Here is a 21,399-nt window from a genome sequence, read left to right on the forward strand (position 1 = left end):
TATTTCGCAATTTACCTTACAAATTGGCAAATTGTGTTGCGTGTTTTGATATTTTTTTGTTCCGAGAGTGAGAGGTGGCCCAAAAACTATCGGCATCCGAACCCGGTGTTCATCCGAATAGAAAAAAAAATAAATTAGTTAAATAATTAAATACTCCGACCACGTCCAAGAGAAACCTCCAAGTCTTTTTTTTGGTTCACAAACAAAAAAATATTTTTTTTTGTTTTGATAAAGAAATTATTGTTGTTCCGTTTCTGTGAGGTGTCCGTGCCTGCTTCCATTGCTTCCTTCCATCCGATAGTAACCCAGTTCCGCTCACGACTGCGTCAAGGGGTAAACGGAGGAGCATCGCACAGTCAATATTTCCAGATATTGCTACTCCAGTGTGACCGTTCCTCTCCTCAGCTCGGCTCAATATAGGGTCACTCATTGTTTGAGATTTCTCACCTACAGGTGATCTCAAACAATCCGAGTCGTTCCGATTATTGCCTTCCAGCTAGCTTGAGGCCTTTTGTCTGATAGTCCGTGTTTGGGTTACGGGTGTTTCCTGACGGTTCCGAGTCAACTCTACTCAGACCAGTCTGCAGTCCCTCACAGACTTCCAAAAAAAACGATTTTTTCTTGCGTGGGTCCTTTTAAATTATGCCAACAGGTCACAAGGACGGCAAACAACTTTTGCCTGTGACCTCGTCCAACCGGCTACGCACCTCGTCCGCCTCCGGAACTACTCCGACACAGCCAATCAAGGCATCCCTCACTCCGAGAGCAGCCAGTAGCAGCCCTGCTACAAGGACCAAATCGGTCCTATTCCCGTCTCCGGTGACCCTTAAGGTTCCATCGGTGACTAAACAGGATCCGAAAGGCTGCATCACTAGTCCCGTCAGCTCTCGCCACTTCACCACAATGGCTCAATCCGCCACCTCTGCCGCTCGGACCAAATTGGTAGCCGCCATTGGCCGACTATCCCACCTGGCAGAGCGTATCACTTCCGCCCCATCCGCCCCTCTGTCCGAGGTCCGCCGAGGCCAAATCCTCAGCATGTGGACGGACGTCGAGGCCGAATACAAGGCCTGTTCCGCGGTGATGGCTGACGAGGATCCAGAAATCCAAGCGGACATCCGGGAAACATATGGCGAATGCTATGGGGTATTTGAGCAGTGTCTCAGCGACCTCAATGCCCAGCTGGCCCCCTCCGCAGTCCTTCCTCACGCACAGCCAGTCCAACAGGGCGGCTGTCGACTGCCTCCCGTCAATATTGAGGTTTTCTCAGGGGACTACGTCCGCTGGCCCACATTCCGGGATCTGTTCACCGCGGTCGTGATAAACAATCCAAAATTATCTCCGGTAGAGAAGTTATACTACCTCACCGAGAAGACCAGGGGCGACCCAAAGGCCATTGTAGAAAAGTCCCCCCTCACGAATGACGGTTTCGAGTCCGCCTGGTTGGCTCTCCGCAGCCGATATGAGAACAATCGGCTTCTGGTGACCAACCAAATTAACATTCTCCTCTTCTTGCCCCGCGTAACTTCCGAATGCAGTCGTGCTTTGAAGGAACTTCAAAGTACGATGCAGGGAGTCCTAAATGCGCTAGCGGTCTCCAACGTTTGCACGGACAATTGGGATAGTCTGCTTGTAACTATCTGCGCTTCAAAATTGCCGAAGCTAAGCCGCGCCTTATGGGAAGCGTCCGTGACGGACAAGAAGGAAGTGCCGCCCTGGAAGGAAATCGACTCCTTCCTCACTCAGCGCTATTTGACGCTCGAAGCTATTGAGAGCGACCCTTCCACTTCCCGAGTGGCTACGAATCCGCCACCCTCCCAAGGCGGCCAGAATCCATCCACTTCTTGCAACCGATCCAATCCATTCCGGTCGCACGGCAGTTCGGTGCCGAACAAGGTTCTTTCTTTCAAGAACCAAGTGAGTCCGAAGAAGAGGACGTGTGATCTCTGTTCCAAGGAGAATCACCCGATCCGACGATCCCACGTTCCAATTGCATCAAGACAAAACAGCTGTGCCTAAATTGCTTCGCAAGAGGCCATCAGCTTCAAGCAGCCACAATTGTTCCACTTGTGGAGCCAGGCATCACACGCTTCTGCATCGTTCCGCGCCTCGTCCAACGCCGCGTCCAACATGGCGGCTTCGACATCCGCCCAAACCCCCAGCTCGTCCAATTCTCAGCCCAACGTAAAGAGCTATTTCTCTTCCAGCACAAGTACCGTTCTTCTGGGCACAGCACTCATTAATATTTGCCACCTGGGGACCAATTTCCGTGCCCGCGCTCTGATCGACTCAGGCTCCGAAGCGACGTTCATCACTGAACGCCTCTTTAACATCATTAAGCCACCGTTCGAAGCTATCCAGGCTCAAGTCGCGGGTTTAAACCAAACCGTAGCGGCTAAGGCGCAAAAGCGTTGCCACTTCATGATCGGGGCCGCCTCCAGGCCGGGCCTCAAGATCGAGACCACGGCATATGTTCTGCCTCAATTAGCAGGCAACCTTCCTTCATATCCGATACCGCAGCACTTCTTGGATAACCTTCCAAACCTCCAATTGGCAGACCCTTCCTTCCACCGAAGCTCGCAGATTGATGTGCTTCTAGGCGCTGACATCCTTCCTTCTATCCTGTTGAGCGGCTTCCAGTCTGCCATTTGTGGCTCGCTGCTGGGACAAGAGACCATCTTCGGATGGGTCCTATCCGGTCCGGTATCAGCTGACTCGGCTCGGACGGTTTCCGCCTTCACCACGAAGCTCTCGTTTAATTCGGATTTCCGACTCGAGAAGCTTCTCACCAAATTCTGGGAGGTGGAGGACCTTCCGGGGAGACCGACGAGCGAGTCCGATTCAGTGTGCGAGGAAAACTTCCTCCAGACCACTAAACGAACCCCCGATGGGAGATACGTTGTTACTCTCCCTTTCAAGTGTCCAGAAAAAGTCGAGCTAGGCCACTCCAGAAGCGCGGCCCAGGCCCAGTTCCTTAGAAAAGAGCAGCGGCTGCAGCGGAACTTGCCGCTCAAGAAGCAGTACGACTCCGTCATTCAGGAATATTTAGAGCTCGGCCACATGACAGCGGTTACACCTAGTCATGATTCCGGCCATTTCTACCTGCCACATCACGCCGTGCTTAAACCCGACAGCACCACAACCAAATTGCGCGTAGTCTTCAACGCCTCCAGCCCGTCTTCCAACGGGAAAAGCCTCAACGACACGTTGCATGCTGGGCCAGTCCTTCAGTCTGACTTGACCATGCAAATCCTGAGGTGGCGCGTCTTTCGCTACGTTTTCAATGCCGACATCAACAAGATGTATCGGCAAATCCAAGTGGCTTCCCAACACACGCCCTATCAGCGAATACTGTTTCGCGACCGTAACGGGGACGTGTGTGACTACGAGCTCACCACTGTCACTTTCGGAGTCAACTGCGCACCGTACCTCGCCCTCCGCGTCCTCAAGCAACTCGCACAAGAGGTGCGTCCACAGCTGCCGATGGCAAGCGTCATCCTGGAGAGCGACATGTACGTGGACGACGTGCTCGCTGGTGCTCACTCTCAGTCTCAGGCAATTTCCGCCATTGCTGAACTACTTAGCATCGCTAAGACGTTGGGAATCCGATGGCAAGCCAGTGCCGACGAGTTCTTCTTTTCGCCTCCCGCCTTAAACGAGCGAAAATCCTGCACGAAGCGCAATGTACTGTCCCAGATCGCGCAGCTCTTTGATCCAGCGGGATGGCTTGCCCCCTTCGTCGTCCAAGCGAAAATATTTATGCAGGAGATTTGGTTGAGAGAGTTAGGATGGGATGACGTCCTTCCTAACGATCTGTCTCAAGCCTGGGAGACATTCCTGAAAAGCTTTCCGGCCATCCAAGGGATCCGCATTCCGCGGTGGTTACACGTCTGTCCGATGGCCAAGGTACAGATTCATGGGTTCTGCGACGCGTCTCAACGTGCCTATGGGGCAGCGATTTACGTCCGAGTTGAGCGTCCGCAGGGCATTGTGTGTACCCTTGTCACAGCCAAAACCCGCGTTGCCCCCGTGAAAACAGTCTCGTTGCCTCGACTCGAGCTGTGCGGAGCTGTCCTTCTGACAGAACTCTCCGTGGCCATCCTTCCTCAAATGCCGCTCGACGCCAGCCAGGTGTACTTTTGGACCGATTTCACTATTGTGTTGGCCTGGTTGAACAGGCCGGCATGTGATTGGACCACTTTTGTAGGGAATCGAGTCGCCAGAATCACTCGCTGTTGGCCCCGCGAACGATGGAGCCACGTCCGATCCGAGGACAACCCGGCCGACCTCGCCAGTCGAGGGCTCGGACCCACTGAACTGGTCGGCAATGACATGTGGTGGCATGGCCCTGCGTGGCTGCGTGGTCCGCAGTCGGAGTGGCCTTGTCCACGAGGCTCAATCCTTGAGACCGACTTGGAGAAACGAGCCGTCAAGGTTCACCACGCCACTGACACCGCCTCGGACATTCTCAGCCGATTTTCCGAATTCGGACGCGCTCTGCGCGTGATCGCCTACGTTCGGCGGTTCGGCTAGCGCGTCAGAGGGCAAGCAACGCCAGTCCACGTATCCACAGAGCTAGACAATAAAGAGGTCGCTGCAGCTCTCCAAGCTGTCACCATCACGACCCAACGCTTCCATTATACGGCGGAGCATCGCTGTCTTGTAAGCAAGCAGCCACTTCCGACTACGAGCTCTCTTCAGAACCTCAATCCGTTCCTGGACCAGAACGGAGTCATGCGGGCATGTGGCCGGGTCCGAGCCTCGGCATCCATGACCTACAACGAGCGGCATCCAATCCTGTTGCCACCCGCATGCCTCCTGGTTCGCCTGCTGGTTCGATTCACCCATCACGTATCCCTACATGGTGGGAACTAGCTGGTCATCCGCCTTCTCCGGGCAACATACTGGATCCCTCGACTACGTCACGTCGTGAGGGCAGTAATCCACTCCTGTAAGGTCTGCGTCATCCATCGCAAGCGACTCCAAACCCAATTAATGGGCGACCTTCCTTCCTCACGAGTTACATTTTCGCGGCCGTTCACATACACCGGAGTCGACTTCGCCGGGCCGTTCGACGTGAAAAGTTTCACAGGACGCGCCTGTCGCATCTCCAAGGGGTATGTGTGCGTTTTCGTTTGTTTTACCACGAAGGCCATCCATTTGGAGGCTACGTCCGACTTGTCCACCGACACTTTCCTAGCCGCCTTCGCCCGGTTCGTCGCGAGACGAGGCTGTCCCCACGAAGTCCACTCCGACAACGGGAGGAATTTTGTCGGCGCATCCCGCTCTCTGGCTGTGGACCTTCTCGAGGCCCTCCGCACTCGGACCTCCGCGGTGTACAGCCAGCAGGGGCTAACGTGGCGATTCATCCCTCCAGGGGCCCCACATATGGGGGGCTTATGGGAAGCGGGTGTGAAGAGCTTCAAGGCTCTTTTCCAACGGTCGATGTGTACTTCCAAATACACATTAGAGGAGTTCGCGACCTTTCTCTCCAAGATTGAGGCATGCCTTAACTCGCGACCAATCGCTCCAATGTTGACCCAACGCTTGGCTTGGCTTTGAGCCCAGGTCATTTTCTGATTGGTGGGCCGCTACTATCCGTGGCAGAGCCCGAAATTCAGGCGAGCGCCTCCTCCATCCTAAACCGCTGGCAACACCTCAAGGCTCTCAACCAGCAATTTTGTTCGCGCTGGAAGACAGAGTACCTGCGAGAGTTGCACAAGCGCAACAAATGGCAGCATCCGACAAGAGACCTCGAGGTTGGAGACCTCGTAGTGATCAAGGAGGAAAACATCCCCTCTCACGAAGGCGTCTCGGCCGTGTTCAGAGCACGTATCCGGGACCCGACGAAAAGGTTCGCGTGGTAGACTTACTCACCGCCCGCGGCCTTATCAAGCGACCGATCACGAAGGTGGTTCTGCTGCCTATGGATTCGGAAGTCCCTTCCACCTACCCTCGCGTAGGCTCCGATCCCTAAGAATCCGCTTAATCCAGCAATAATATCCGTAGTTCCTAAGCAGTTCCGAAAGCTCCCTTTTCGAATCGTTGACAATCCGTGCCAACACTGTACTAATCCTTCCTTGACTCTTTTCTTCCATCACAGTCATCTTCCGGAGTATAGCCATGGCACCTAAACATTCCGCGCAGTCCCGGGCAAGCCGCAAAGCCGATAGCACACCGGCACGAGGTAGGAATGCCTCGTTCAAGTGCCGAGTGTGCCCAGGAGTCCACCCGTTGAAGAGTTGCCGAACATTCCTGCGCATGAGCGGCGAGAAGAGGCTACGAGCAGTGTTGTTGCATAAATACTGCTCGAACTGCCTGGCTCACGCCCACTCGGGCAAGGACTGCCGCAGTGGAGACAAGTGCAAGACGTGCGCTAAGAACCACCACACCCTGCTCCACCTTCCAGGACCGCGGCGCCCCGTCGGCTCCTCTTCGGCATCGACGTCTCCACCTACAACCTCCCGCGCAGAGCGACGCCCTCGTCGTCCGGTCAGCCGCCCTGTCCTCGGGGATCCGGCCCCGACAGTGCACTCCTTGCTCCAGCACCGGAGCATTAACGTCCTTCCGACGGCACGGGTGGTCCTCACGGTGCAACAGAGGACGCACAGCATGGTCGCCCTCATCGATCCCTGTACGCCGGTCAGCTTCATAGACGCCGATGTGGCTCAGGAATTGAAGCTGCCAACCACCTGCATCGGGGATGAGAGAGTGTGCACCGCCATAATCCGGGCTAAGACGGAAGGACTCCAGTGGGAGGCCGTCTTCAAAATCGAGCCCCGTCTCCGCGTCCGCACCCCGATCCGTCCACTGAGTGACACTGTCCGGGCTCGCTTCGATGATCTGCAGCTGGCCAATACGGAGTTCCACAAGCCGGCGACCATTTCGCTCGTCTTGGGAGCAGATGTATATCCGAAGGTCATCCAGCCGGACTTCCTCGCCCGCGAAGACGGCCTCCCCGTGGCCCAAAGCACGATGTTTGGGTGGATTGTGTCTGGTGCGTGCACGCAGACTTAAAAAGTCTTTGCAATCCTGCAAGGGGGGGGGGGGGAGAATGTTCAGAGTGGGGACGGCGCTGGCGGGGCAACCGCTCTGTGGGCATTCCAGCCACATCTCAGTGTTAGCACTCCAGCTACGCAAGCGGCTGCCCTCGCTTTCGCCCTCATACTTAAGAGCATTTTTCCCCCCGGCGACGCTCTCTTCATTCTTAAATTCACCACGGGCACGCTCCCGCCCACGATCACGCTCCCGCTCTCGCTGCCGACAGCCCTCGGCAGCTTGAGCGTAACTTCAACACATTCGTTTCCTTCATCCTAAGCGACACGGGTTACCTTCGCACGCGTGTACTCCTTGTACAAACCCATATATACCAATAAATTGATTGAACACTGACGACCCCGGCTTTCTTTTGGATTCTGACTTGGACTTTTCTTGGGATTCTCGACCTGGGAATTTTACGACGCCCCTTGGCTCAAATAATGAGAAAAGTGTATAATTTAAATCAGTTTTAAAAATTAACTGTTTTGAATATGCTGAGGCGATAAGTCCTGAATCCATGAAGAGAGAGAGAGAGCTAGTGATAAGAAACTAAGGGAAATGTTATACGAAAGTGTTAGTCGCTTTAAAGCGGAGAATAGTTTGAATCATCAAATCGATTCATACATCAGTGAGATACAAAGCGATCAGGCTCAGATTCTAAATGATTCATATTTAAATAACAAGCGATTGACCGAAAAATTGCTTGATGAGCATTTGAAGGCGATAGAAGAGTCGGACGGAGATCCTGAAGAATTTCTACTAGTGTCAGGTTTAAATGATTATAAATCCAAACTCAATGTTAAAGTTGAGTAACTAAGTGAAAGAGAGAGAGGGTTAAAAAAATTATATTTTTACAGCTCCTTTCATATAGTAAAGAAGAAGCAGCCGTGGATGATGACACAGTAATCGCTATAGAATGTAAGCAAAAATTAAATCAAATTTTTTTTTTTCTCAAACCTGATATTAATATATTCTTTTCCTTTTTTCTTTTTTATTCTAGGCGGGATTGATAGCTACATTCAAGTTATTAAACTTGAAATTGAAAATTCATCGGATGAGGCATTAGTTGATGTGGGTGGTGATATATGTAGATAAAGCCATTTATATTAAGGGTAGTTAACAGTTATAAACAAAAAATACCTTTAAGCATTTTGTAATTTCAGTAATTGAAAAATTTTAATTGTTTCATTGATTTTTGTTTATTGTGTAATATAAAAATGTTTCGAAATAATACAATTATATTCTTTATTAATAAAACTTATAAATAATAAAAAATTGTTAATACTAATAGAATTAACAATAATGAAAAATTTTTATACAATTTTAAGTAACAGTTCAGTTCACATCAATTAAATGTTTTGTTTAAAATTTAACTTTTGACTTTTTTTTATTTATTTTTATCGTTTTTTTTTTTATTTATTTACTCAAGTCTTCATATAACATTTCTTACTCCTGGTTAGCGAATGCAATCATCCACTCTGATGTATCCTTTTCATTTTTACACGATTCTAGTTCAGAGGTTTTGTAGAAAATTCGAAACTATTTTTGTTTGTTTGTTTGATGCCTTTACTTAGGCTTGAGACGCGGGAATTAGCAGTACAGACCAGAGCTGTGGGCGGCGATAAAGGGCGATCAAAATATAAACCGTGCGAAACGAAGTTCAATTTACGAGTGCTTTATTCCCACGCATCGCTTGTCGGCTATGCTGCGGGCGTGTAGTTACATGTTGCTTGGATTTACAGTGGCGGGACTTCATGCCGTAACCTTACGAACTACATTACATTTCATACATAACTTCATTGCTTTCTGCTTATTTACTATTATTCTATGGTGTAACGACATTCCGGCCGCCTTGAACGACCGCACGTCGGGCTTCAACGTATCGGCAAAAGTGCCAGCTTATGGATTGGGCGTCTAATCACGCCCCCTCCTGTTCGCACCTCTGCCACCCTGACCTTGCCGTCTGCTCCCACGACGACGCTGGTGACCCTGCCGGTGATCCACTGCTGCGGCGGCGTATGGTCGTTCTGGACCACCACCATGGCGCCGACTTCGATGTTGGCCTCTGGGGTTTGCCATTTGCTGCGTCCCTGCAGGTTGTGGACGTAGTCCTTCGACCAAGCCTGCCAGAACCATCGTTTGAGCTCGGAGAGTAGTTGCCACCTCTTGGTAAAGGTGGTACCGCTGCTTCGTCCGTCTGGCTCGCACCCTTGCGGCAGCGAACGAAGGGGCTGGCCGATCAAAAAGTGGCCTGGCGTAAGCACCTCTCCGTCGTTTGGATCCGTACTGGCTGGAGTGAGCGGCCTGGAGTTCATGATGGCCTCGGCCTCGGCCAACACGGTCCTCACCTCGCTCTCGGTGAGCGCGGCGTCCGCGACCTGCCGCACGATCAGGAGCTTTGCCGACTTGACGGCCGCCTCCCATAAACCGCCGAAGTGCGGTGCTCGCGGGGGGATGAACTTCCACTCCATCCCTTGCTCCGCCGCGAACGTCCTCAGGCTGGACTGCTGCTCCTCGAACGCTTCCTGAAGCCTCTGCAGCTCGTTCCGGGCTCCGACGAAATTTGTCCCGTTGTCGGAATACATCCTCAGCGGAACGCCACGTCTTGCGATGAAGCTTTTTAGAGATAAAAGAAAACAATTAGTCGACAGGTCTGGGACAAGCTCTAAATGGACGGCCTTCGAAGCGAAACACACAAATACCGCGATGTACATTTTGAGCGGCTGACGACCTCGAATCCGAAGCGAGACGTTGATGGGACCACAAAAGTCTACCCCGCAAATCAGGAACGGACGACCTTCCCTAAACCTGTCTGCTGGAAGATTCCCCATAATCTGACCCATCAATTTAGGTTTGTATCGAAAACAGTGGATGCATCTCCTCACTATGCGAGTGCATTCTCGACGTGCATTTACTAGCCAAATCTCTTGTCTCAGCAAACTTACTAATGTCTTTGCATTGGCGTGACAATTTTTAAAATGCAGGTTCCTTAAATAGAGTTCGACGAATTGACTCTTGGCGGGAAGTAGAACCGGAAACTTAGCCTCTATTGGCACTGGAGCATGCAACAGCCTTCCTCCGACCCTGATAAGTGTAAACGATCGCCCCTCCTCTGATCTTTTTTGGATAAAAGGGGCCATCATCTGCAGGCTCGGTTGCAGCGTATGCCCTTTCTTCAGCTTCTTAAACTCTTCAGAGAAGACGCTTCGCTGAACCAGCTCCATCAATTTTAGAGACGATTGCTGCAACTCCTTTGCAGTTAGCTCCCTGTAACGTTCCTTGTTCTTGCCGATATTAGCAAATCGGTATACATACGCAAAAACTCGAACTAATTTGGGGTACGACGAAAAACGAGAAAATATTTCATTTGAAAACGAGTTCGCAACGCCAATTAGAACCTGGGCGGACCGTTTCGCCTCGGAGTTCTTCACATCATCTGGGATGTTAAAATGCGGGTTCTCTGGCCAACAATGCTCAGGCTCACATAAAAATTTCGGACCTTCTAGCCATATGGACTCCAGGAGCTCAGGCACTTCGCATCCGCGAGACGCCAAGTCCGCTGGATTCGACAGCGATGGGACATGACGCCACGTAATGCCCTGACATAGCTCCTGAATCATGGCTACTCTATTTGAGACAAATACTGCAAGTGACGACGGTTGGGTTTTAATCCAATGTAGCGTTATTTCTGAATCCGTCCAGAAAAATACGCTCTCGATTCGACACTTTTCCAAAACTTGCTTTACGTAGGCCCAAAATTGCGCCAATAACGCTGCGGCGCACAATTCGAGCCTCGGGATGGTCTTTGTTTTTAGGGGAGCTACTCTTGCTTTCCCAGCGATCAATCGAACGTACGTTTGACCTTCGAAAAGCGCTCGCACATAAATGCAGCACCCATACGCTTGACTAGACGCGTCCGCGAAGCCATGCACTTGAATCGACGAGCACCCACTAGCCATAACGTACCGAGGCACGGCTATTTTGTCAAGACCACACAAGTTTAGCTTTAGCCTCTCCCAGCTTGTATGCAGTGACATTGGGATGGCTTCATCCCAATCCAGCTGAAGCTGCCACAGCTTCTGGAGGAAAATTTTCGCTGTTATGCTGATTGGACTAAGTAGCCCAAGCGGATCAAACAGTCGAGCACTAATTGACAGAATGGTGCGCTTAGTCGGATTCAAGTTTGTGAAGCTATCTTCCAAGTGATACCGGAACGTATCTGTTCTTGGACTCCACCTCATCCCCAATGTTTTGGTCGAATCGGCATCATTGAATGATAGGGATTTCTCCTCATTGTTTCCATCCATTAGTTCTGGATGGTTCGAAAACCATTTCGAAAGCTGAAACCCTCCGGAGCCAAGAATCTCAGACACCTGATCGCAAATCGACTTCAGCGTGTCTACGTCATCGGCTCCTGTCAGCATGTCGTCTACATAAAAATCACTGCAGATCACCTCAGAACCCTTCTTGTGGGTGTCTCTGTGGCGTACACCGAGCTCGTGCAAACAACGAATGGCAAGGAAAGGTGCTGCGGAAGTACCATAGGTAACTGTGTTCAACCGAAAAATTTGCAATTGATCGGTGGGATGTTCTCGCCACACGATGAGTTGGAAATTCCGGTCTTTTACGGCCACATCCACTTGCCTATACATTTTCGAAACGTCTGCCGTTAAAGCATACCGATTCACCCGAAATCGAACGAGTGATAAAAATAATTCCCTCTGAATAGTAGGTCCCACCATAAGTAAATCGTTTAATGACCACCCAGTTGTGGTCTTGCTCGACGCGTCAAAAACGACTCGAAGCTTGGTGGAACTGCTATCAGGCCTCAGGACGCACTGGTGTGGTATAAAATAATGTGGTCCTGGCGGAATCGCGTTGTCTGTCGGAGACATATGGCCGAGCTCGATATATTCTTTCATGAAACTGAGATACATGTCTCTCAGCTCACTCTCTCTTAACGTTCGTCGCTCTAACGATAAGAAACGACGTTTTGCGACCTCGAAGGACGACCCCAACGATACTGGGTCTGTCTTAAAAGGCAACGGTATTTGAAACCTTCCGGTCGGTAAATTGCAGACATTGGCTTTGAAAAACTCTTCGCATGCCAGCTGCTCTGCCGAATTTGTTTGAGCATTTTTTTCTTCTGGCGTTGCATCTATCTCCCACAGTCTTTCGACCATTTGAGACAGAGAGTCTTCTTCCGGTGAGTAGGTTGCGACGCAGCAAGCGGCTTCTCCAGTCAGAAGCTTGCTACACCGACCTGAAGCTACCCAACCTAAAAGGGTCTTTTGCAACAATGGTGCCCCTTCACCCAGTTTTATTTGGCCTGTGCACAACAGATCGAAGAACGAGTCTGCTCCAATCAGCATATCTACCCTTTGAGGTCGATGGAATGCTGGATCTGCCAACTCCACATTCGCAGGAATTTTCCACTGCTTAATGGGCAGACTTCTGTCAGGCTGCTGATTGGTAATGCTGCTAAGAACCCAGAAATCTGCTACGAAACTATGGTTATTTAACCTGGAGTATATTGTCGTCGAGACTTCACTCCTCGACACCGAGCTTGACTTGCCTACAGATGTCACTGTCAGGCAACGGTTGACCCTTGCCAACCTTAGCGATTGCGCTAGACTTTCTGTCATGAAATTGACCTGTGAACCCGAATCCAACAACACTCTTGCTAAGTGAACTTGGCCAAATCTGTCCCGAACTCTTACCACTGCTGTGGCAAGGATGACATGCTCGGGCTCACTGGATGCCTGCTTCACCTGCGCAGGATGGGACGATGCTTGTACTCCTATTGCCTGACTTTCTGAATCTGCGCTCTGAGCTGCGTATCTATGCAAGAGGGTGTGATGCCTCTGTGAACAAACTCTGCACTTAGAGGATGTGCACTGAGATACCCTATGTCCAGATTGGAGGCAATTAATGCATAATTGCTTGCCTTTTGCGAACTCGAAACGCTCCAAGACGGGTATTGCCCCAAATCCCTGGCAGTTTCCGATCGAATGGTTGGCGCCGCAATATACACACTTGGGGTCGATCGACTTTTCGGCCCTCGCGCAAGAAAATGACGATCTGCTGGTTTTCTTGCTGGTCGACGGCATGTCAAACTTTGGTTTGCCTCTCGCTTTGGATGACTCCTCTGCTGAAAGGTGTTGGTACCGGCGGTTCAACATTTTTGCACAATCCGACCAGCAAGGGAGCTCATCGTAGTTCAGCTGCTCCTCATACTTTGTTTTTGTGTATGGGTCCACCTTGGATAACACCAGATGTATTATCATGGCGTTAGCAACCTCTCGCTCGTCTCCTAACGATAAAAGCGACTCCAGAATGGCTGACACTGTATCTATAGTTGATCGCAATGCAGACGCTGACGGCTTGGTTACGGCAGGAATGTCAAACAACTGGGCAAGTGTCTCAAAGAATATTAAGCACTTGTTGTCGTACACCCTCTTCAAACTTTCTAACGCCTTTGGATAGTTGGCATCTGACATTTGGAACGCCTTAACGGTTCCCAAGGCTTCATCGGACAAGCACGATATGAGATGGTTGAACTTCTCTATATTGGACAACGACGGGTCGGAATCTACCAAACTTTCAAACAGACTAATAAACTGTTTGTAATCCGCATGCTTGCCGCTGAACTTCGGCAACTTCAATTTTGGCAAATTGGAGTGGTGGTGTGTGGGTGCTGAATTCATGTATGGTTGAGGGGATCTGTTGGTCGCTGCCGACATGTACAGAGCCTTTGTGATCACACACGTTTCTTCCAACGCCGCCCTATCTGAATTATCTGGGTCTAGTACATCGATCTCGGACTGCAGGGCCATTGCTTTTTCAATATAGGAGTTCAATATTTCCAAACGACATTGGATTTGTAATGGATCCAGCGAAATTGAACCCTCCTCAAATGCTATCCTCATTCGATTTATATCTTCGCTTATCTTCTCCAACCTCACATACAATTTTGTGAGCTTCGTGCTTCCACACATTCCGCTCCCAGTTGCCTTCTCTTCATCATGATCTTTAGACATGTTGATTAAATTACCAACGTTGGCTGTTCCTAACTTCTAAACTTCAAACTTGCTAAGCGAAGGCGACGATAACCTGAGGAAATGCACTGCGTTCAATGAGAACAATGTTTGACAGTACGGCAAAAGTATTCAAGTACCCACGTATAAACGTATTAGGTTCGATGCGACAACGACTGCAACAGTTAGAACAGACAAAAACGCAACAAACGCAACCGAGCTCTGTCACGGCGAACCAAACTCGACCCACGTTCGATCCCCTACGAAACGGACGTCTGGAGTTCCAATGCGCGCAACGCTAAGCTAAGCGTACGCAACCAACACCAAGTTTGGCTCGACACACTGAGCTCGAACCAAGTTCGAACCAATAAGCAAACGCAATTCTAATGCGCGCAACGCACTCGACTCCCAAATTAGAACAGCGTTCGACCCGAAAACTAAGTGGCGAACGATGTTTAATTGAGTGGCGCAATATAAGAGCGGATGATCAGCTCTCTGGCGCATACGACAAGCTCGGCGACACCAGCTAGAAAATTAGATGTCAAAGCGCACACAAATACCTAAATTAGAACAGCGTTCGACCCAAAAACGAAGTGGCGAACGATGTTTCAATTGATTGGCACAATATAAGAGCGGATGATCAGCTCTCGTCACAAACGACAAGCTGGGCGACACCAGTTAGAGAGTTGGATAACCACGAAGCTGCGGGAGCAAAGTTACGACGAGGGTACTGCACGAACGTAAACTTAAGAGAACCGTATGCTGTACATTAAAGAGCGCGAAAATTAGTTTACCGCTGCAAGGGTCAATGTTTTCTCAGCGAACGAAACGAAATGCGAAATAATGCTACCAAATGCGAAATGAGCGGTAAACTATGTCGTTGGCGCCTTCTAATACTCTTCCCGAACTACCCAGCTATCACGAATAGTTAAACGGTAGGTGAATGTATGTACAATACTGTTCAATGCCAAGCCAATAGGTATTAAACGCTATTATTTTAGCCGCTATTGCTTTGGCATTGTTACCTGGTCGTCGGATGAATCCACTTCCTGGGCGTTGGCAACTCAATGTCCATGTTCTGCTTCGGTTGTAGGTGTGGATGGCGGTCTCCAATGTGGTCTTCCGTGGATTCCGTGATCTTCCTTCTGGATTGTCGATTGTTGGCTCGGCGGTTTTTTCGCGGCTTTAACTCGCGAACAGCGTTCTGGTCGAACAACGATTAATTTAAAAACGAAACTAATCCCAAGGTCCCTGCTCGGGCGCCATGTAGGAAATTCGAAACTATTTTTGTTTGTTTGTTTGATGCCTTTACTTAGGCTTGAGACGCGGAATTAGCAGTACAGACCAGAGCTGTGGGCGGCGATAAAGGGCGATCAAAAAAATAAACCGTGCGAAACGAAGTTCAATTTACGAGTGCTTTATTCCCACGCATCGCTTGTCGGCTATGCTGCGGGCGTGTAGTTACATGTTGCTTGGATTTACAGTGGCGGGACTTCATGCCGTAACCTTACGAACTACATTACATTCCATACATAACTTCATTGCTTTCTACTTATTGACTATTATTCTATGGTGTAACGACAGGTTTGTTCACGAGTCCAACCTGGGTTTTTTTCTAGATCCTCTATTTTTAAATCATATGCATTAATTTTTAAAGTAATATCTCTAATCTCTGCCAACAGTCGTTTTTCAAACAACTTCTGATGACCGTGGGCGAAGGTATCAATTTTATTTACTTCGATATATTTTTTATCATCTTTACTATCAAGTACAACTTTGTTGCATGTTGATGTAGTAAGATGATGTCCTACTGACCTAATCAACGACAATCACCCCTAACTGGCTGTTCTGTTAGCAGGCATTTTTTATAAGAGCCGAAATCTAACTTGTCCACAGCACTTCTTTTCACCCCCTTAGACTTTTTACAAGTCTGTACCACCTCTCCATCTACTTTGTAGGAATAAGTTTTTGACCGGAGCCCAACAATCTCGAGCATGGGTCTTCCATTGAGCTCATCCTTAAAATCACTACGAATATCGCTATAAAAATCATCAGTTTTTATGGTTTATATAAATGAATCTGTATCCATGTAATTTAGTGTAACGTTTTCCCCGAACTTAGGTTTACATTTACATTTTCCACTTGGACAATTCTAGCACAACAAACCCTAAATATAAGGGTTTGTTGTACACCACATTCAGCTGTTTCAGTTGAATTTCCTAAAAGTTTTCACTGAATTTTTTACAATTCTGAAAATTACTCTTAGCAATTAACGATCTCGCACATAATCGTTTAGCACCAGCTGAATCAGTTGGTGATGCAGATTCCCACTCATTAGTTAATTTAACTACTATCCTTCTGTCTACACTCTCCATTGTTTTCCCATAAACTTCATTATTAAGAATTTTCCATAAGTCTTTTGCAAAGGAATTTGTTGCATTTGTTCATGCAGCGTGTTGAGATCTATATACTCTTTAAGCCACGGTTTTTGGACGAAACGCATACCTCTATGAATTTTGTTTAATTTTAAACCATTGGCTACGCATTGTTGGGGATTAGTGTAGTGGATAATATAATTTATTTTATCATCTAAATCAGCTATTAATTTTTTAACCTTTGCTGATTCGGTGGGTAATTTATTTTGTTACGAACTTCTTGGTGGTGGGGCAAGGCCGGCTAGCCAGTCATCCCAGGGCTGGATACTACCCAAGCCCTCTGTTCGCACAACAAACCAAACAAATCGATCATCTCGGACAACATTTGAAACAGCTACAACAAAAACGGAAACTAACGTAACGACACATCAAAAATAAACCATACAGACGCTACTCGACAAATTACCTCCTACCGCTACGTGGACCAGGTTGAGGTGTTTGTCTTGTACCTCCGACGTACCCACCCTACCAGAGATCCGGATCCGGATCCGGGTCTCCCTGCCATGTGCAGCATCTTCTTCATCCTCCCGTAGTCTCGGTTCGCTTTCCCCCAATTTTAAAACTTTAGCACTTCATCTTTTCGTATATTTTCACCTTAAATCAAATTTTACACACATTCTTTTTATATTCTAATAGCTCCTATCTGGTTTAGGTCGACCCCCTAATCCCCATCCTAATCTCTTCCTTTCTGCGACCTAAATTATGGGCATGGGCGTATTATATTAAATATGATTAAATAAATAAATAATTATAAATAGGGACAATTACATATATAATACCAAATAAATAAATAAATAAATATAATTAAAGGTAAATAAATAAATAAATGTATAAACAGATATGTGACGGCCTAGTGGGTTCTAAAGTATGTGTATATATTTAAATGGGATTTAATCAAATCTTTGCTGGAAGACGGGGACGATATTCTGGGGTCCACTTCCAGGCCGGGCGAAGGACCATGCCGCTGTGGACAGGACGGCGGAACTTTTGTTTTTGTTCCTGTTTTTTTTTTTCCAGCTTTGCTCGTCTATCTGCCTCCGATCCGTCCCGCTAGGCAGCTCTACTTCCTCCTTTTTAATAATTATTTTTTTTTATTTTTTTGAGAGCCCGATCCGTAAAACGATTTTTTTTTTGTTCTGTCTTCCGCCAACGATTTTTTTGATCTCTCCCTTACTGCCTAAGCTTCCCATACCTATATCGTTGGTCGCCAAGCCCCGTCGATCTCTTCTATTGCCCTTAAACCAGGTTCGCCCCGCGGGCCCCCCCCCCCCCCCCCCCCTCCCACCAGTTCAAGACAAATTTCCGTGCGAACTTGGCGTTGTAGCTCTTGCCAAAGTCGCTGAGTGTGAAGTTACGACGGAAGACTTCTTGACCAGGTCTGGCGTGAAATACTCCGGCCCGTTTGCTGTAGCGTTGGCTGCTTCGCTCATATGCTTGGTGTAAATTTTTCTTTATATGTTCGCGGATGATCTGACGCTTATCCGTGGGATCCAGGGCGTGCACCTCATGCTCCGTCAACGATTGCAACTTCCTCGCCAGTTTGTAGCAGTTGCCATTCAGGAACATTTGCTGTCCGAACACTGCGAAGAACGGCGTTACGCCTGTGGCTTCGTGCACTGAGTCCCGGATCGACACTTCAATCTCCGGTAAATACATATCCCAGTCTCGGTGATCCTTTTCTAAGGACGTCCTTATTGCAGCCAATATCGTCCGGTTCACCCTCTCGGCTGCATTACTTTGCGGCGAGTATACGGCTGTACGCATGTGTCGTATTCCGAAGGTGCCTATCATGTCCTGGAACACCTTTGAGACGAACTGCTTTCCGTTGTCGGAGTGGATCAGCTCTGGCACTCCGAACTTGTAGAATACCTCATGCACAAGGAATTCTACCACATTTGCCGCGGTGGCCTCTCTCATCGCTTTCAGAAATGTGAACTTTGAGAAATGGTCCACGACGACGAAAATCCAGGCCTGTCCTCTTTTCGACCTGGGATACTTCCCCAGGAAATCTATATAGATCTTCTGGAATGGCCTCTCCGTAACTACTTTCTGACCGATTTCTACTTGGCTGCGATAATTCGGTGCTTTGGACTCCTTACAGGTGGTGCAGTTTCGGACATATTCCCGCACTTGTGTCGTCATCGCTGGCCAGTAATAGTGCCTTTTTAACCGATGCAGGGTCTTCTTCATACCACCGTGTCCAGCTTTGTGGTCTTCATGGGCCTTGGCGACGAGAGTTGCTGTCACAGACGCGGGAATCCATAACTTCCAAATGGAACCTTCCACTTGGTCGTCCATTTGCGCAAAGGCCGTTCGCTTGAATATAAGGTTTCCCTCTACTCGAAGATCTGGTAATAATTCTTTGTTTTTGCAGATTTCTTCTCGCATCTCCTTATACTCGTCCGCTTCGAATTCCGTGGTTTCGAATCCGAGGATCTCCGTGGGATCTAGAGCAATCTCTTCAATGCAGCGTGATAGTGTATCCGCCACGATGTTGTCGACTCCTTTTCTGTGTTGGATCTCAAAGTCGAACCTCTGAAGCCGCAAGGACCATCTCGCCAAACGCCCGTTCAAGTCCTTTAGAGACATTTACCATTTCAAGCTTGCGTGATCAGTGATCACGGTAAACGCCATTAATTCCACATACGGCCTGAATTTCTCGATCGCTAACACCGCAGCTAGGCACTCCTTCTCCGTTACGGAATAGTTCAGCTGGTGCTTGTTCAGCTTGGACGAGAAGAATGCCACTGGACGCTCCGCTTTATCATCATCCAGCTGAAACAGTACAGCTCCATAATTCGAGGCGTCGCATTGGATGAAAAAGGGACGTCTGAAATCAGCATGAACCAGTACCGGGGCCGTGGTTAGTGCCTTCTTAAGGGATTCTATCGCCGTCTCTGCCTCCTTTGACAATGAAAACTTCCCACGCGGATGCTTCTTCAGTGCATCTGTTAGTGGTACTGCGATGGACGCGAAATCCTTGATGAAGCGACTATACCATCCTGCGGTTCCTAGGAAACTTCGTAGCTCCTTCACGGAATTTCGATTGGGAATTCTCTGGATGGCCAAAATCTTCTCCGGATCCATCTGCAGCGTGCCCAGGTATTTCAATGACCTGAAGTAGAATTTCGACTTTTTTAATCCTATTGTTAGATTGGCTCTTTTCAGGCATTGTGCTACCAATCTCAAATAACGGAGATGCGTTTGGAAATCCGGGGCTATCACTAGGAGGTCATCCAGTTACACAAATACGTTGGATCTGAGCTGAGTCGGGATCACCTTGTCCATGACCCGACACAACCGCTGGGCAGCGTTGCACAGACCGAAAGGCATCATCACAAACTGATACAGCGGACGCCCCGCCACGGTAAATGCAGTGCACTTCCGGCTTTCTTGATCCAGCTTGATTTGCCAGAACGCGAATTTGAGGTCGACACTTGAGATGTAATACGTCTGGTCAATCCTGGACAGTATGCCTTCAATGCTCGGAAGAGGGTAAGCATCTTTAACGGTAAGCTGATTTTGCTTTCGGGCGTCCATACAGAATCGGTTTTTGTTTGGTTTCCGCACCACCGTCGTCCGATTGCTCCATGGACTATCTCTATAACTCCTAATTCCAGCATTTTGTCCACCTCGGCCCAGACTACTTTCTGCATCGCTGGAGATTGAGGATAGTGCCGATCCTTAAAGGGTTCAGCGCCCTCCACCAAATGGATCCGATGCTCCTCCACCGTCGTTATTCCCAATCCGGCTTCTTCGTACGTCAGGAACTCCTTCTTAACCTTTTCCAGCTTTTCCGATTCCCCTTTTTCCAGATCCCAGGCATCCACATCCACGTCTTCCTGGCTATCTTCGGCATATTGGCTAATTTGCGGCATCTGCACTTCGGATACTTGTGCCTCGCTGGATGTGCTTGTCTTTTCTCCCAAGACTGTTGGAGCTAAAGCGAAGGACCTCCAAAAGTCAACTCCCAAATACATAGCCTGTTCAAGGTACGGGCAGACATAAAACAAGATCTCTTTGCTCTCTCCATTATACTCCACAGAAATCTTTATCCTCCCGATAATAGACTTGTCTTCCCCGGAAGCTGTTTTTACAATTGAGACATACATCAGGAGCTCTCGACTGCCCTTACCTAGTACGCTTACGGATGCCCCCGTGTCCAGGAGTCCAGCAATCCGCTTTCCTCGGATCCGTACCTCGGCAAAAACTCTGGGATCGCGTCCTGTTCCACGCCTGACTGCTTCGGCTACCTCCTTGCGAGTCTGTCGCCTTTTCCGGAACCGTGATCGAGCCTTTTGGAGTCTACGACTGACTCTGCGCATCCCTTCCAGCTGCCGATCGTCAAAGATCCGGTTTTGGACTTCCATGTACCTCCTCATCTTCTCTTCGGCCGGTAAGAATTTTAAACTATTTTTATTTACTATATTATTTTGATTATTATTATTAATATTTTGTGTAATTTTATTAGGAAGAGGATTGTTCATCTCCTCGCGGGCTTCGTTCCTGGGCGATGATCTCCCGCCTTCATCACGCCCACTCGAGCGTTTCCCGAACACTTGGGACATGTTGGCGTGAACATATCTGGCTCCCCACAACGGTAGCAAAATATTTTCCGCTCTTTCGCCACACAATCCCGGAATCCGTGGTCACCTTGGCCACAGTTCCAGCAGCACAGCTTGGGCTTGCTCGTCAGGTGGGTTTCCTCAACCATAACCTCTTCCTCCTCCTCCAACAGTTCCAACTCTGGCTCTATCTCCTCCACTCGCATTCCGGATGACTGGAACTTCGGCCCCGAGCGATAAACTGGCCTCTGCTCCCGCCTGCGAAAGTGATGCTCCACCTCCACGCACTCTTCTCTCAGCTGCTCCAGATTACGGACCCGGATT

General features: G+C 48.9%; 3 protein-coding genes across 3 annotated transcripts; 1 reads left to right on the forward strand and 2 right to left on the reverse strand.

The window, feature by feature from the left end:
• Positions 1-1,038: 1,038 nt before the first annotated feature.
• Positions 1,039-4,533, forward strand: LOC121405178. Its single transcript, XM_041595785.1, has 4 exons — positions 1,039-1,146; positions 1,747-1,917; positions 2,080-2,212; positions 2,294-4,533. Exons 1-4 carry the CDS (start codon positions 1,039-1,041, stop codon positions 4,531-4,533), a joined length of 2,652 nt encoding a protein of 883 aa, XP_041451719.1.
• A 4,379-nt stretch (positions 4,534-8,912) lies between these two features.
• LOC121405179 lies at positions 8,913-15,101 on the reverse strand. Its single transcript, XM_041595786.1, has 2 exons — positions 13,311-15,101; positions 8,913-13,265 (listed from the first exon to the last, which is right to left on the reverse strand). The coding sequence occupies exons 1-2, from the start codon at positions 14,076-14,078 to the stop codon at positions 8,913-8,915; spliced, it is 5,121 nt and encodes a 1,706-aa protein (XP_041451720.1). The 5' UTR covers positions 14,079-15,101.
• A 3,998-nt stretch (positions 15,102-19,099) lies between these two features.
• Positions 19,100-20,892, reverse strand: LOC121405096. The gene is made up of 3 exons (XM_041595694.1): positions 20,081-20,892; positions 19,755-19,994; positions 19,100-19,625 (listed from the first exon to the last, which is right to left on the reverse strand). Exons 1-3 carry the CDS (start codon positions 20,890-20,892, stop codon positions 19,100-19,102), a joined length of 1,578 nt encoding a protein of 525 aa, XP_041451628.1.
• Between the last annotated feature and the right edge of the window lie 507 nt (positions 20,893-21,399).

Source organism: Drosophila obscura, unplaced genomic scaffold, assembly GCF_018151105.1.
Source record: "Drosophila obscura isolate BZ-5 IFL unplaced genomic scaffold, ASM1815110v1 contig_75, whole genome shotgun sequence".
Lineage (NCBI taxonomy): Eukaryota > Metazoa > Arthropoda > Insecta > Diptera > Drosophilidae > Drosophila > Drosophila obscura.

Excerpts from the sequence above, each read along its gene's own strand:
- LOC121405096 (XM_041595694.1), bottom strand. The coding sequence starts at position 20,892 with ATGAGGAGGTACATGGAAGTCCAAAACCGGATCTTTGACGATCGGCAG. Across the intron at positions 19,995-20,080 it reads GGAGCAATCGGACGACGGTG|CATTGAAGGCATACTGTCCA; the intron begins GTGCGGAAACCA and ends CCCTCTTCCGAG. Across the intron at positions 19,626-19,754 it reads CTCAGATCCAACGTATTTGT|GTCATTGAAATACCTGGGCA; the intron begins GTAACTGGATGA and ends ATTCTACTTCAG.
- LOC121405178 (XM_041595785.1), top strand. The coding sequence starts at position 1,039 with ATGTGGACGGACGTCGAGGCCGAATACAAGGCCTGTTCCGCGGTGATG. Across the intron at positions 1,918-2,079 it reads TTCTTTCTTTCAAGAACCAA|GCATCACACGCTTCTGCATC; the intron begins GTGAGTCCGAAG and ends TTGTGGAGCCAG. Across the intron at positions 2,213-2,293 it reads CTATTTCTCTTCCAGCACAA|GCTCCGAAGCGACGTTCATC; the intron begins GTACCGTTCTTC and ends TGATCGACTCAG.
- LOC121405179 (XM_041595786.1), bottom strand. The coding sequence starts at position 14,078 with ATGTCTAAAGATCATGATGAAGAGAAGGCAACTGGGAGCGGAATGTGT. Across the intron at positions 13,266-13,310 it reads ACGCCATGATAATACATCTG|CAGCTGAACTACGATGAGCT; the intron begins GTGTTATCCAAG and ends AAGTATGAGGAG.